We start from the raw sequence: 14,802 nt of genomic DNA on the forward strand, positions 1-14,802 counted from the left end.
GCAGCAGGCCTGCTCCTTTCTGACTAGTGATATTGATTGATTCCCTCTTTTGAGACTCAGCATTGTTATCTATAAAGTGCAAATGATAGGGTTGCTTGTGCAGGTTAAGTGGAATAATGTGTGTAAAGTACTTTGGAAATTGTAAAGCTCTCTATCTATATTTTTTAATTACATATGTGTGAGAAGGTTTGTTGTGTGTTATTTTATATCAGGTCAGTGGTTCTGAATTTGGGCTGCACATCCAAATAAACTGAGAAGCATTAAAAATACAGATTCCTGGGCTCCCATCTCTGAATTTTTTGAATGGCAGCCTTTAGGGCAGGGATAAGGGATCTGTATTTTAAGAATGCTCCTCTAGGTGAGAACTATAGATAGGGTTCACCGTACCCCCAAACCCTTCCAATTCTCCACATATTAAGGTTGAAGTAAAAAAATGCTAAGAAATTCACCCAAGGTCACAAAGTAGTGGTAGCAAATCTAGGCCTTCGGTCAAGTCTCTTGACACTCAATTTACTGCAGGTTTTTTTAAATGCTTTACTTCAAGTCACTTAACTTAGTTATAACAATAAAGGATTTAGCTAATCTCTAATACCTTCTCATTCAAAATTCTATAGTAGAACTGATTTCATGAAAAGAAGCTCACGTTCCTTAATGGGTAGACAGAAAAAAGGTAAAAGGAAAGGTTATTCAACTTAACTGGATGTTTACTTCTTGGCTAATTAGGTTCTAACTACTCTGGAAAGTACTCAAGCCTGCTTATATTTTGCTGAAGATCCTCCCACGTCACTCAAGTCCTTCAGGTGTCCTTCTCCACTCTTCCTGGACAATGTACCAAGTATTCCAGTGGAAGATGATGAAAGACAGAGTCATCATTCACCGCTTCATGACAAACATTTGAGAGAAAAGAGAATGACTCAGAAAATTCCCTTTGAATGCAGCCAGTCTGAGGTTACATATCTGGGCTTTGAGAGAAAGGTGGGGAGTAGGAGAAATGAGGACGCTTGTAATATGCCCAGTTCTTCTTGTGAAGGATGTTGGCTTCCACAGCATGCAGCTCCGCCCCAGGACTCAGAGGCCTCTAGTATGAATGTGGACCTTTCTGCAGAAGCTCCAGGCCACTCTTACAGGAGCAGGCCTATGGAGATCAGCTGTTCCTCTGAATTCCTCTGGGACGAATGTGAACAGCTCCAAAAGGAATCCGTTTTACCAGAAGATAAAGAAGAAGGCAAGTGTGACTGAGGCCTGTGAGTACGGATAGCATCCTGGAAAGACATTGCCTTCCCAAGTCATGCCGAGAGGGTGACTGATGGTGATGTTGGTAATAATACAGACCAACAATCTGGACAGTCCCATTATTACTTCCCAACTTGTAAAACGGTGTGCCTTAAAAATGTGTTTTATAGGGTAATTGCCTCACGAGTAAACTTAGGCTAAATTAGAGCCATTCAAGAATATTTGAGATCATGGGCTCTAACTTCAGACCAACAAAACGACCAAAAGCTACCAAAAAGAGACTGGGTTCCAATGTCTTCTTCATCAGTGTGAGTCTTCAGGACCTTGTCTGCTAGGTTTGTTCCGTTCAGCTGGATTCCATTGTTTAGTTTAGCTTGCGTACAAAGGTTGTAGGAAGTGCCTAATTTGTAAATATTAGTAGATGCCCTTTAAAGAGTTGCCCTTTTGTTTGCTTTTATTGATGCTTTGTTCTTTTTTCTGTTCATCTGGACCCAGCCTGCTGTCTGACAATGAGCCAGGTTCACCCTTGGCTATGACACGTTCGATGCACAGAAGGGGTTCTTGCCCAAGATCCGTATTCTGTATTTAAATTCTTCAGGTAGCTTATCACATATAATATAGTGATTTACTGTTATTATAAGTTTTTTTAAATATATGTACTTAGAGACCTACTATATCCTGAGTAGCATGTGTGAAATTCTAATCAAATAATTTTTATTTCTGGGAAAGTGGCTGGTCACAAGAACTAAGCAGATTTATATTCTGTAGCTCCCAACTCTGCGCCCTGACTCCTGCACTTTCCTGGATCTCTGCCTTTGAATCTTCCCCAATCCTTCAGGGCCCAGCAGAACCACCGTCCTTCTGGCGACCTCCCTAGTCTCTCCAGCCAGAAGTACTTTATCAGCATTTTCATAGCAATTATTTGTGTTTCTCTTTTATGCCAGTCACTTCCTGAGTTGTACCAAAGTTGTTCTGCCATCTTCTCTCTTGGACTAGGCCTGTAAACTCCCTGTAGTAGTTTTCTATTGTTGCTGAAACAAATCATCACAAACTTAGTGGGCTAAAACAACATTAATTATTTTGTGGTTCTGGGAGTCAGAAGTCCTTGACATTCCTTCTGGAGGCTGTAGGAGGAGATTCATTTTCTTACCTCTTCAAGCTTCTAGAGGCCACCTGCCTTCCTTGGCTCGTGGCTTCTTCCTCCATCCTCAAAGCCAGCGATGTAGCACCTTTGACTCTAGATCCCCCTCTTTCTCTCTGACTTCTTTTTTACTGTCTCCTTCTCATACCTTGGCCTTCCTGCCTCTCTCTTACAGCGGTCCCTGTGATTGCATTGGGCCCACATAGGTAACCCAAGAAAATCTCTGTATCCCAAGATCTTTAGTTTAATCACATCTGCAAATATCCCTTTTCACTCGTAAAGTAATATAGTCACAGTTTTCTGGGAATAGGACATGGACATCTTTAGGGGCCGTAACTCTATCACATTTCCCGAGTGTGTAGGGGCCACCTCTTCAAGGCCTAGCATGTTATCCTATACACAGCAAGTGTTTCCTTGTAAGTTGAAGTAAAGTATCTCCATGAAGTCATGTAATCAAAAACTCAGCGACAGTAAACATTGCTGATTAAGTGAACAAAGTGAGAATGATGATTGTGTGTATGATGGTGGTTGAAATACCGTAAGAAAACCATTTCCAGAGGATTTACAGAATATCCCTTTTCAGGGCATTCACAATACAAGGATAGACCTCTAGCTGTCTGCATCAGAGAAATAGACACAAACCGTGTGTGTGTGTGTGTGTGCATGTGAGAGATGGGGTTCATCCTAGTCCCATTGGAGGCTGCATTCAAGGACAACTGATCAAAGAAAGAAGTCATCAGGAATTAGGGTCAGGTTAGCAGACCAAGGTCAGACACATGGAACTATATACAATTCTGGGGGAAAATGACCTCATGGCAGAAAGTGAGGTTCAAAACACAGTAAGCCTTAGTCTGACTGACAGGCCCCAGAAAGGCCCCAGGTAAGCGGTTAGGAGAGGCCACGGCCACAGGCGGGTATGCAGGGGGCCTGGCTGTGGAGTACTGTCTTCCCCACCTGAGCAGGATGGTACGTCTTCACAGTGCTCCCAAATGGCCCCTGTGCTAAGACTAGTAGGGGAAGAGGTCTGGACTTGACTTCATAGGATTTTAATTCTCGTGACCTGTCCTAGTTGGCAACTCTTGATTATTCACGTTAATGAAAGGAAGCAGTAAAAACCTTTGGCATTTGGCTTTATATATTACAAACCATTCTGAGGCTGATTTAGCTTGTTTTATAAGTATTGTCGGGAAGTACCTTCAGTGAGAGGTCACTAACAAAGCTCTGATTAACACCAGGCCTGCACCATCACTGAGCACACGTGCGATCTGTTGATTTGAATTCACTTATTTGACTCAAAGCATTGTTCTTTAAACTTTAATGTGCATCAGAATGAAGTGGAAGTCTTGTTAAAAGCCCAGATTGCTGGGCCCACCCAGCTTCTGATGAAGTAGTTCTGGGGTTAGAAACTGGGCTTTGTAACAAGTTCGCAGGTAATGCTGAGGCCACTCTGAGAACCATTGCCCTAAAGTGTTCTCAGATTGTTCCGGCTCAGAAGATACTACCCTTCTAACTAGGCTGCATATTTTTTGAAAGAAGCATCAGTTCTTTATATTCCAACAATGTGGTTAACCTGTGATCTTTTTTATTAGATCGCCTTGCTGGTGGGTGGGGTGAGTATTTTGGACATCTGAAGAGCCAAATCAGATTAACTGGTAATACGCTGACTAATGATATGGGAAGCAGATGCCACCATGGCTGGAAATTACCAATTTTCTACTGAGTGAGATTGCCAATTTTCTAGTGAGTGATCCAGTCCTCCTGACTAGATTTGCCTTCTAGTGGGTGTATTAAAAAATGTTGATTATGGTTATTATGTCTGGCATTCTGTGATGGGCAGTGAGGGATACCGTACAGCTTCGTGATGTGCAGAATAAGAAACCAAGGATGAGCCTCCAAGTAAGTTTCCCCTCTGATCAGCAAACATGAATTAGTTGTTAAGAATTCCACTCATCTTCATCCTTATAATGCACCGCGAGCAATCCTCCAGGCAGGCTCTGTTAGAGGTTTTGTCACATTTCATGATGCCCCAAAATAGTTCATTGTGTTTGAAAATAGGTATGAGATTTCTGACATAACCAATTTTATTGACTTGTTGAGAACTCTTATAGTGATCCATGACTCGCCGCATGAGTAGTTTAATGCAGTGGTACATCGGCCCGTGTAAAACAACTTTTGCGACCTGACTATGGTGAGTACAGAAGTGAGGGTTGGTTACCCTGAGTAGTATTTACTAAGCATCTGCCAGAACCAAGGCACTGTAGCGATTACCTGGATACCAAGTAAGGGAGAAAAGACATCAACTCCAGTAAATTGTTGGGTGACATCTGTTATTTGAACCATCAACCAATGGGACTTAGGGAGGAGGGCAGAGATTACCTTGCACTTTTGAAAGGCTAAAGGTGGCCTCTTAGAGAAGCTTGCTGGAACACAGACGGGAATAAGAGAAATAGAACTGAGTGCCCAGGAAGCGCTCCAAGAAGGCTCTCCAGAGAATGGGGGGCCCACGGCTCCACAGGGCTGTGCACACCACCACCGCTGGGGTTGGGAGAATGGGGTGAGGACAAAGGGAACTGGGTCCAGAGCTTTGCGTTTTTTCCCTGTTCAACCATCACAACTACCAGAAGGTATGAATCCCATTTTATAGATGACAAAAATGACTCAGGGAGGTTAAGGAACTTACCTGAGGTCCCCCCAGATCTGGAAGATCCAGGAATTGAACCCACAACTGCCTGACTTCAAAGCCCAATGTTCTTTTCCTACGAAAAGGCATGGATGTGAAGTCATTTGCTGACCACACAAATTCTCAGCAAGCCTCGCCATATCTCCTGCCTTTATCACTATCCTGCTTGTCCGCCGCAGTTCCATGCCAATGCAGCCATTTGATGTAAAAAATATGAATTCATCCATCCATTCACTCACTGAGCAAACATTTTCTAACAGCCCCCTTTGCATCAGGCACTGTTCTAGGAGCTGGGGAGATGATGAAGATCAAACCCCACAAAACACCCTGCCCTCATGGCTTGTACACTTGACTGACGGAATGAATGAATGAGTGGGTGAACAGGAAACACTGGGAGAGCTGTAATCACAGTTCTAACTTTAACTGGCAGCTCTCCACGAGCCGCCGTCTCAGAGCGTCATCTGGATGCAGATCCTGGCTCCTCCGCCAGCTCTCATATGGCGGTTCCGGAGGTTTTCTCCTTGTCCTGCTGGGTAGCTGATCTCTCTGTGGCAGCCCTTCACTTTGCTATTTGTGCACAAAGCAGTCTATGACATGCTTTGTGGCAGATATGACAGATCTGTTCTTCCAATGAGCAGTCATTTTTTTCAGAGCATTTGCTTGCTACGGGTGGCATCTTCAGCAGGCTTCTTCTCAGTCATCCAACACACCCGCGCATGCCTCACCTTACTGTCTCCCCATCATGGAGCTGCCGTTCGCTTCTTTCCTCTCCTCCACACTATTGAAGCTTCCCTGGGGACACAGGATGTATCCCGCTCATTTTTGTGTCCCTACTAGCTAATATAGTGCTTGGTGCATAATTGACCCAACAATATTTATAAAATGAATGGATCAAATAGTCCTTTGAAGCATCTTCAAAATCTTTGGTATCTAGTGTATCATTGCTAACTTCTAATTCTACCCAAAGTTTGTCTTCTTGATACCCATGCTATCATCAATCATTTTGCTTAAATAGTTCCCGTTCATCATTCTTGGATAAAAGTTATTAACGTCAAACATTAACATATGAGATATATTTTAAAAGAGGAATTGGGCATTGTGTACATTGCTCGTCAGTGTTTTCATGGTAAGAAATATCCCCACATGGTTTATCAGGTCTAAGCAATGATAAACCAACATTTTGACAGGTGATAAACCAATGTTTGCTGTATTTTGTTTCCATCTATCTGTCCCAAATCATCGATATTTGATGGTCTATTGGATTTGACATGTGAGTATTTTCTTGGGAGGCATTTTCATGTCAAAAGATCAACATTACCTACCAAACCTTAACATATGAGCCTTCCAATTGATGTCATCTGCCTCACTCATGGTCATCTGTATAAACAGCAACACTTCTATAAATATTCTCATCGTTTTTCATTTGCTTAATTTTAAATTTTCTTATAGATCAACATTTGATTGGAATGGGGGTAAGAAGGTAGAAATAGCTTCCCTGCCACATTGGCAGGTGCACGCACGTATTTAAGCTTTAAGTACCTGTTGAGCTGGATGCTGCCACCATAGATCAAGGAAAATGATCTCAAAGAACTTGACTCTTTTCCTGAGTCGCACTGATGCTGGAATGGGCACCACACTGAACACTGGTTATTCCATGGCAGGAAATATCTGCTCTGAAATTTGTAACTTAAAAATTGAAAGTATCTTCTATTTGAAAATTTAAAAATGGCTGATAATATGTGTGTTCATTATTTTATTAATGTTAATTTTACCCTCCCAGATTGGCAGATATTGAAACAGTTGACAAGAATATAGGAAAATAGACATTCTTGTTCACCATGGCTGGTGTCAAAATTGGTACTTTTCTAAGAGAGCAGCATGCATCAAATTCGGCAACATGTATCAAAAATTTAAATGATACACTTTTACCCAGAAATTTGTTTAAGTCTTTATCCTAATAAATAAAAATTACATTCCTGTGTAAACAAGATGGCAAAGATGTACTTTATGATGTTTACAATATTAAAAATTGGAAACAGCCTAAATATCTTTCAACTAAAAATGGGTTACATAAATTATAGTACATATATAACACCGACTTATATGCAACTGTCATGAATGATTATTTAGATCATTATTGCTATGGAAATTTGTCCCTGAAATATTATTGAATGAAAAATCAGATTCCAGAATAGCATGTTTAATATGGGCTCATTTATAACACTGGATACTTTATAATAATATAAGTTTCATAGAACTTTGCCAAAAGGTTAATGATATTTTTTCTGGGCTATGGTATTTGGGTGATCTTTACGTTCCTTAGAATTTTATGTATTTGAAATTATTATAATGAGCATTATCATTTTTATTATCTGAAAATAATAAAGATATTTTTATTTTGGGAAAAATATTTTGTACATGTCTGTATTTGCCTGCCTCTCTGCTTAGTCGTGGCTTTGGTAAGAACTGGCAACTAGTAGCAATACTTCTATCCCACTGCCCCTTGTTCTGTCTGTGCTCAAAGCCAGGTGTCTGAAGCTCCCAGAGACCTGTCTGATGTCCCCTGAGTAATGAGTTTTGAGGGAGCTTATGCAAAAGCCATCCAAAATGCAAAACCAGAAAAATTGCAGTATAAGAATGGACAATGGATTACAATACACACCTGAAACTGCTTTGTAATTAAGTATTAGAATGTAATTATGGTAAATTACCAATTTGCCAATTTACCAATTTCGGTAAAATCTTTTAAAATTGTCCTTAGTAGCTAAACTTACAAATCAGTATTTCAGCAAGTAAACTAGTTAAATGTAAAAACCTTTGGGGAGGTAAAAATTTCATCATAAAATACCCATTCCCCAGACTTGTGGCCCACCATTCTTTTTAGCCTACATAAAAATTATAACTTGCTGAATTTAGTAGACTCTGAGCTGTGGTTAGCAGTTGAAAATAAAACTTGCAATAGTGCAGAGAAATTGTGACTAAATACAGTGGTTTTCTGTAGCAGGTAGCGATGGAGTCGCCGTAACAGCACTAAGGGGATTCACAATGATGCATTAATTATAAAGGAAAACGGCAAACCACACTCCAGGGCAAAATACCAGTTCTAATTAATTCTGTCTGGAGGGACTGTTTTGTGGACATAACTAAGTTACAGAGGGTGTAAATATGATAAGAAACGCTTCCCTAGCCAACCCAGCTAACAGGTAAATTAGTGTTGGCTCCTTCACAGCCTAGTACAGCACAACTTCTGTTCTTCTGGTACCAAATTAATGTGTTGGTGCCGTTCGTGCTTCTGGAAGGGAAATACCAGGTAATACCAAGTGCACTGCCGCTGCAAAGATTTCAGCAAATGAGAAGTCAAGAAAGCTAATAAATAAACAGACTGTAAAACAGTAATTCGGACAGCAACTTGGGGTAGGGTATAAATAGCTCCTTAATCTCCTCAACCTCATTATTCACTAAGGACAGTTCCACAGCATTCTGAAAGGGTATACGCTAATCACACTGCACTGACGGAACCATTAAACTCCGGCCTCGTGATATTTCCTTTTTTTGTGTGTTTGCAGCACAGGGTTTTTTGAAAAGAGCTGCAATGACGTCAGCCAAGGGCAAACGCGGTTTTTATCTGATATGCCTTAGAGAGGAGTGCACGAGTCCAGTGTGCTCACAGAGGCAAACGCGCGTGGTTATACTAACTTGCCGCCCGCAGTTCGAAGGCGATTGCCTGAGACTGGAGGCCGAGCAACCCCTGACGTTTTCATCAAACACGTGTCGGCAGTTAGAAGAAGGGGAAATAATTCATGTCATTACAAGTGCCCTGTCTTAGCCATTAACATGTACTTCTCTAATAAAAATATTACCTTGTTTTAGAAGGCAGCCTGCCGTGTCCTCATCTCCCTCCCTGTCTCATAGCCCGGCTTCGTCGCTCCTTATTTCAAGTCATTTGAGTGAACCCGGTGGCACCATCGCATTCCAGTTAAAGGATCCCGTCAATTCCAAAACGTGTCACTTCCCTTGAGCAGCTGCTTCCAAGTCCATACTCAGGACCCTGAAGTTGTTAACATCAGAAACCATAGCCTGCTGTCCCTGACATCTTGTATGATTTCTCCATTTTGTTTCTGGCCAATCAGTGATTATTTTCTTCCTTCTCCATCCATATGTCTTTTGCACAGGCTGGGCCATGGGTTCTCGGCATCAATGGTTGTCCTCATGGAGAAATAGGACCCCACTAGGTATTTCAAACAGATGGAATTTAATACTGGGAACTGATTACCAAATGCTGGAAAAGAGGGGGAGAAATGAAAATGTGCCCTGGCTGGTGTGGCTCAGTGGATTGAAGGCCGGCCTGCAAATGGAGAGGTCACTGGTTCAGTTCCCAGTCACAGCACATGCCTGGGTTGCAGGCCAGGTCCTAGGTCGGGGGTGTTTGAAAGGCAGCCAATCAATGTATCCCTCACATACCAATGTTTCTCTCTCTTTCTCCCTCCCTTCCCCTCTCTCTAAAAATAAATGAATAAATGAATAAATATTTTTAAGTGAAAATGTAAAGTTAGAGATTAATAACTAAGGAAAGCCATTCTCACTTTTATGGATGAAGGAGCCAAAAGAGGAAAAGTGTAACTGAGAGCCCACGACCCCTGCCCTGCTGAGGCGGCTGAGAAGCTGCAGCTGACGTTCTGCACGGTGCTGCCCAGGAGGCGGCAGCAACGTGGACAGCACCACCTCTGTGGCCACGTCTGTTAGTGCTGGGGCCCAGTGGGAAGCAGAGAAAGATAGAGCTTCTCCAATGCTTCCACACTCCATGGCGAGGAGTTAGCCTCCAGGAACGACTAGGAAACGCAGGGTTCTCAGAATACAGACTAAGGCACAGGAGGGCAAGAAGGGAGCTTACTCTGAGCCAACAGACAAAACCCACTCTTTGTCTATTCAGCATTTATTCTCACCCTGTAGTCTGTATTGAAACTTCCAGACACAGTAACAATATCACACAAATACCCTTTAAATAATTGAAGATGCTGTCACTCTCCCAAAAGAGAGGCGCACGTTCTCATCAATCATCATTTCCGTCTCTAAGTGATCTTAATATTTCTTCCGTTTGAGTTTTCTAAGAATAAAAGTAATCATCACTAGTATTTCTTACATGATATAGGAGAGAAGAGAGGTGAAAATAAATCATTGGTTAATACACACAGATACAAGCAAAGCAGAGAACTATGCATGGCTGCTATAGTCTTTGTTTCTGTAATTTCTCACAAGGCTGCAGTTTATACTCACGTGGTGCTTCTTCCATTCTTTTTCCATGTTCTCTTTGCCCTCGGCCAGCATATGGGTCACACAGGATCCCTACCCTGATGGTGTGCGCCAAATCTTCCCTCCCAGAGCGCGCTAATCCTCAGGGTCCCGCCTTCGTCAGGGTGCTACAATCGCACCAGTGAAACTGCAGCAGTACTGCTGGGGATTCCCTGCTCTGCAACCTGAGACCTTGCTGCCCCCACCGTGCTCCCGGACTTGAGCTCCCCTTGATCATGGCAGTCAGTACCCAGAGCTGCATGACAACTTGCTTCTTTCTTCTTGGTTCAGTGGCCTGAAGAGCCAAAAATGAGTCTTTCGACTTCCAGGTCAGTGGAACCATTGTTGAGTCTGCGTGGGACCATCTCTCACCTGAGAGCCAAGGCCTTTACATTAGCAGAGCTTGAAACTTGAAGGGATGGAAAGCCAAAAAAAAGAAAAGTGTCCTTATCACTGAATAATGGGAAAAATGTTAACTTATCAACAGCGCTCTTAGAATTTATCATACCGAATCAAATGTAATACTTTAAATATGGGAAGTAATAAGAGTATTAGTTTATTCTGTTATTTAATTTGTGTGTTTGTTAACTTAGTCTAAGGTTGTGTTAAGTGCGGCCACGCACACACATGTGTGTGTGTATCTGTGTGTACATAAGTGTATGTGTGGCGTTGTGTGTATGTCTTAAAGTCATCACTTCACACCAGCTCTTACTGAGCTTCTGGACCAAGTCCTTGAGGCCTTTGTTTACATAAACTGCTGATAGCACATTTTTCCTTCATCTTCTCCTGTGTCAACCCTGTTTAACGATAACAAGACTACAACAGCTGAGTGACTAGTCAAGCTCTTCGGAATTATTGGTGGGAGAGGAAGAAACTCAGCACTGGTCCTGATGCTCTAATCTAGTATGCTTTCTCTTGTACTTTGTGAAAATACCTGTAGTCATCCAAGTAGACTGGTTCTTATCCTTTGCTACCTGATAAACTTGTTTTTTCAAAAGGCTTGAAAACATACACAACTTTGAAACATTAATAACATTTCTATGAGTCTATCCTATGGAAATAATCATGGAGGTGCAAACAATTATAGCCAGAGAGATGTCCATTGATACATCATTTATAATAGTAAATAGCTGGAAAGAACCTAACTGTGCAACAATCGGAAATTTGTGAAATAAATTATAACTTGGGGTCGTCATTAACTTAATATTATGCAAGAGTGTTTGTCCTGCATTGTTGAATGGTAAAAGACAGATTACTAAACACTATATAAAGTGGGATCTTATTTTTTTTGCAAAAAGAAAGTATATAAATACACAATTATATAAAAAGGACTAGAAGAAAATAAAAATATCTGAAAGAAACTGGGTGTTACAATTATAGTGATGTGCAGCTTTTTCATTTATCTGTATTTTCAAACTTGTCGTCAATGAATTATGTATCACTTCAATCTTTTAAATGATTGCCATTATTAGAACAGTTACAAATTAATTTTTGTAATAATGTGATGGAATTTGAATACTAAATAAAAATTATATGCAACAATGCATCAGTATTTTCATTACATAGCTTTTTGTGTAAGAAAGCTGCTTTTGCCTTTCCACTTCACGTGTTATTAATTTCTTGTACTGCTATTCCACTATAGCAGCTCTTTAAACGTATTAACTGCCAGCATTTCTATTTGTATAAATGCAGACAGGGCTTTTGTTGTTGTTCTTGGGGAGAGAGAGGCTATTTTATTATAAGATAGAACAGATAACAACCACCAAGCAAATATGCAAGGGACTAAGCTTAATCTGTCCGAGTACTGCAGCGATGCGACAACAAGGATGGATTTGCTCCCAGTGTGGGAGAGCGGGCCGTCCACCGAACCGCAGGGTGTGCGGCCTCACAGCCGCCCTCTGCAAATGTTGAGCTGGGTACCGGGAACCCACCAGAGGACACGGGGCGGTCAGCACGGGATTCCTCCGCCGGTCAGTCAGGAACCCCAGGCTTCTGCGGGCAGTGTGGCAGCAGTTGGATCAAGGAATGTTCATATGCAACTGTACTTCAATTAAAATTTAATTTAATTTCTAAATCCAAGGAGGTTAAAGCCAGCCTCATTAAAAGTAATGACAGTAAAGTCGTCCGGTACATATTCTTTCTCACGTTCTCACCCTCACGCACTCTCTTCCCTCCAGGGCTGGCTCCCTCCCGGCCGACCCCCCCTCCCAGGCGCTGCTGGTCTGCCCGGTGGGATGTTCATTTGCTTGCAAAGAAACTTCTCTTCATTCTTAACCTGCTCAAAGACGTTTTCACCCTCCCCGTTGTCTTAACAAAACTTAGTTCTCATCAGGAACACCACCCTTCTTTCTCCCTTTACAATTTTGTCCAGCGAGGGGTGCTCGTTCTTCCATGAACCTGGCCCCTCTAGGTCTGGGGGGAGGAGGTCTGATTCTTCCAGCTCCACTCTGCGGCGCCTACACCGCTGACCGACCGCCCAGGGCCGGCCTCACGGGCAGGGTCTAGACCTGTGGCACAGGGCCCCACGCACCCAAGTGCCCCAGGCTTGGGGTTTCATGCTCTCGAGTTAATCTTGAAACTCGACAACTGTTATGAGGTGAATTGTGCAACCCCATCTATCTGTTGAACTCCTAACCTTCTGTACCTCAGAATGTGACTGTATTTAATATTTTACTTTAGAGAGAGGGGGGAGGGAAGAAGACACAGTGGAAGAGAAACATCAGTGGCTGTTCCTCCAAAAGCCTCCCGACCTGAAACCCAGGCCTGCGCCCTGACCAGGATTCGAGCCAGCCACCTCTCAGTTTGTGGGACAGGGTCCAACCCACTGAGCCACGCCAGCCAGGGCTGACTGTGTCTGTGTGTAAAAATAGGGTCCTTTAAAGACCCTTTCATTAAGGTGAAACGATATCGTTTGGGCGGGTCCTAATCCAATAGGATTGGTAAGAAGAGGAGATTCCTGAAGTTATAAAATTCCTTACGGGAAAAGGAGGTTAGGACGGAGGCACGAAAGGAAAGTGATGGAAGCACAGAGGGAGAAGGTGCCTTTTCACAAGCAAAGAGAAAGGCCGCTAGACAAACCGAACCTGCCAAAACCTTGATCTCAGACTTCTAACCTTCAGAACTGTGACGACATAAATTTGTTGTTTAAGCCACCCAGGTTCTTTGTTACAGCAGCCCCAGCAAGTTAACGTAACAAATGCACCTAATTTGTGTCTTGAGGGGAATCTGTTGGGACCAGTGGCACATACTCTGGGGTCTGGAGCCTTGGCCGGCGCCCGGTCCCACCTGCTGCTGCCTCCCTGCCTTTCCTGGCCGGGTTCGTGGCCTCCCCACACCCCTTCCCGCCCCCGAAACGCTGGGTCCTGCCCAGCCCGTCTCCTCCCAGGCAGGGACTGGCTCACCTCAGAGAATCAAGCCCACCTGTGCCCCACCATTGCCCTCTGGCTCTGGGCGGGGCGCTGCGGGGGCGGGGGGGGGGCTGGATGCAGGTGCAGGTAGTGCTGAGATGGGGAGACATCACCTCCGGCATCTTCCTCGAGGGCACTGCGGCCCCATCTCTGCTCGAGGCTGGCAGGGCTCAGTCTGCCGGGTGGGCTCTGGGCTGGGGCGAGCCTATCGCCTACTCTGATCCAGGCACCACGTGTGTCCTCCGGGGTATCATTCCTCGGTAGCCACCCTTCCGCTCTGGTCCGCTGCGGCGTGCCGTGGGAAGGGAAGACTGGTTTCCTCACCTTCAGCAGGGGTGCCGCATGTCAGGGGAGCTAGAAATCCAATGCCCGGGGGGCCACCCAAACAACGCCCCCATGGGCACCTGTCGGGGTCTGCACTCCCTCTGCAAGTGTCCCCATGTCCAAGGGACCGCAGCGTGTAATGGTAAATGAAAACCCGACGACAGGTTAAGAGAGAGTGGGTGCAGCATAAAGGAAAGGAATGGCTTTTTTCCTTAAGGTTTTAGTATCTTTAACAGCATTATGTTTGAACAAGGCCCCCACATGTTCATGTTGCACTGGGCTCTACACACTGTACAGCCAGCCGCGCCAACCCCCCATGTAAAATGTCACCACTTCCAGGGCTCAGACGACCCGCCTGCTTCTCCCTCTCTCCCCATACTCTTGCATTCCTACAATTTACTCCCTCGGCCGGTCTCTTTATCCTGGCTCGCAGCCCCTGCTGGTGTGTCAGGCCCAGCGCAGCCCGGCGTCTCTCCCACCGACCTTCAAACCCCGACCTTCAAACCCGGCCTCAGAGCGGCTCAGTCCTGCGGCCCACCCTGCAACGTTAGCCGACTGCTCCCCCTCTCACGCTCAGCGCGGATTTAACGCCCAAGCTTTGGGGCCAATTGACCCGCTGGGAGACACTGCCCGAGTGAGCTCTGGATTGGTGTCCTCACTGGTTGTAAGGTTTAGTAAAAATAATACACGGTTTAGCATGGTGCCTGGAACATATGTTTCCCCTTGGA

General features: G+C 43.9%; 1 protein-coding gene across 1 annotated transcript in view; it reads left to right on the forward strand.

The window, feature by feature from the left end:
- The window catches only part of IRAK3 (interleukin 1 receptor associated kinase 3), a 58,992-nt gene extending 51,589 nt beyond the window's left edge, over nt 1–7,403 (forward strand). The window contains exon 12 of the mRNA XM_037136019.2: nt 724–7,403. Coding sequence (XP_036991914.2) covers nt 724–1,239 — 516 coding nt within the window. The 3' untranslated portion in view covers nt 1,240–7,403. The remainder of the gene's footprint in view (nt 1–723) is intronic.
- The last annotated feature ends 7,399 nt before the right edge of the window (nt 7,404–14,802 follow it).

This window comes from Artibeus jamaicensis, unplaced genomic scaffold (genome assembly GCF_021234435.1).
Source record: "Artibeus jamaicensis isolate MK-2021 breed Jamaican fruit bat unplaced genomic scaffold, CSHL_Jam_final contig_233, whole genome shotgun sequence".
Lineage (NCBI taxonomy): Eukaryota > Metazoa > Chordata > Mammalia > Chiroptera > Phyllostomidae > Artibeus > Artibeus jamaicensis.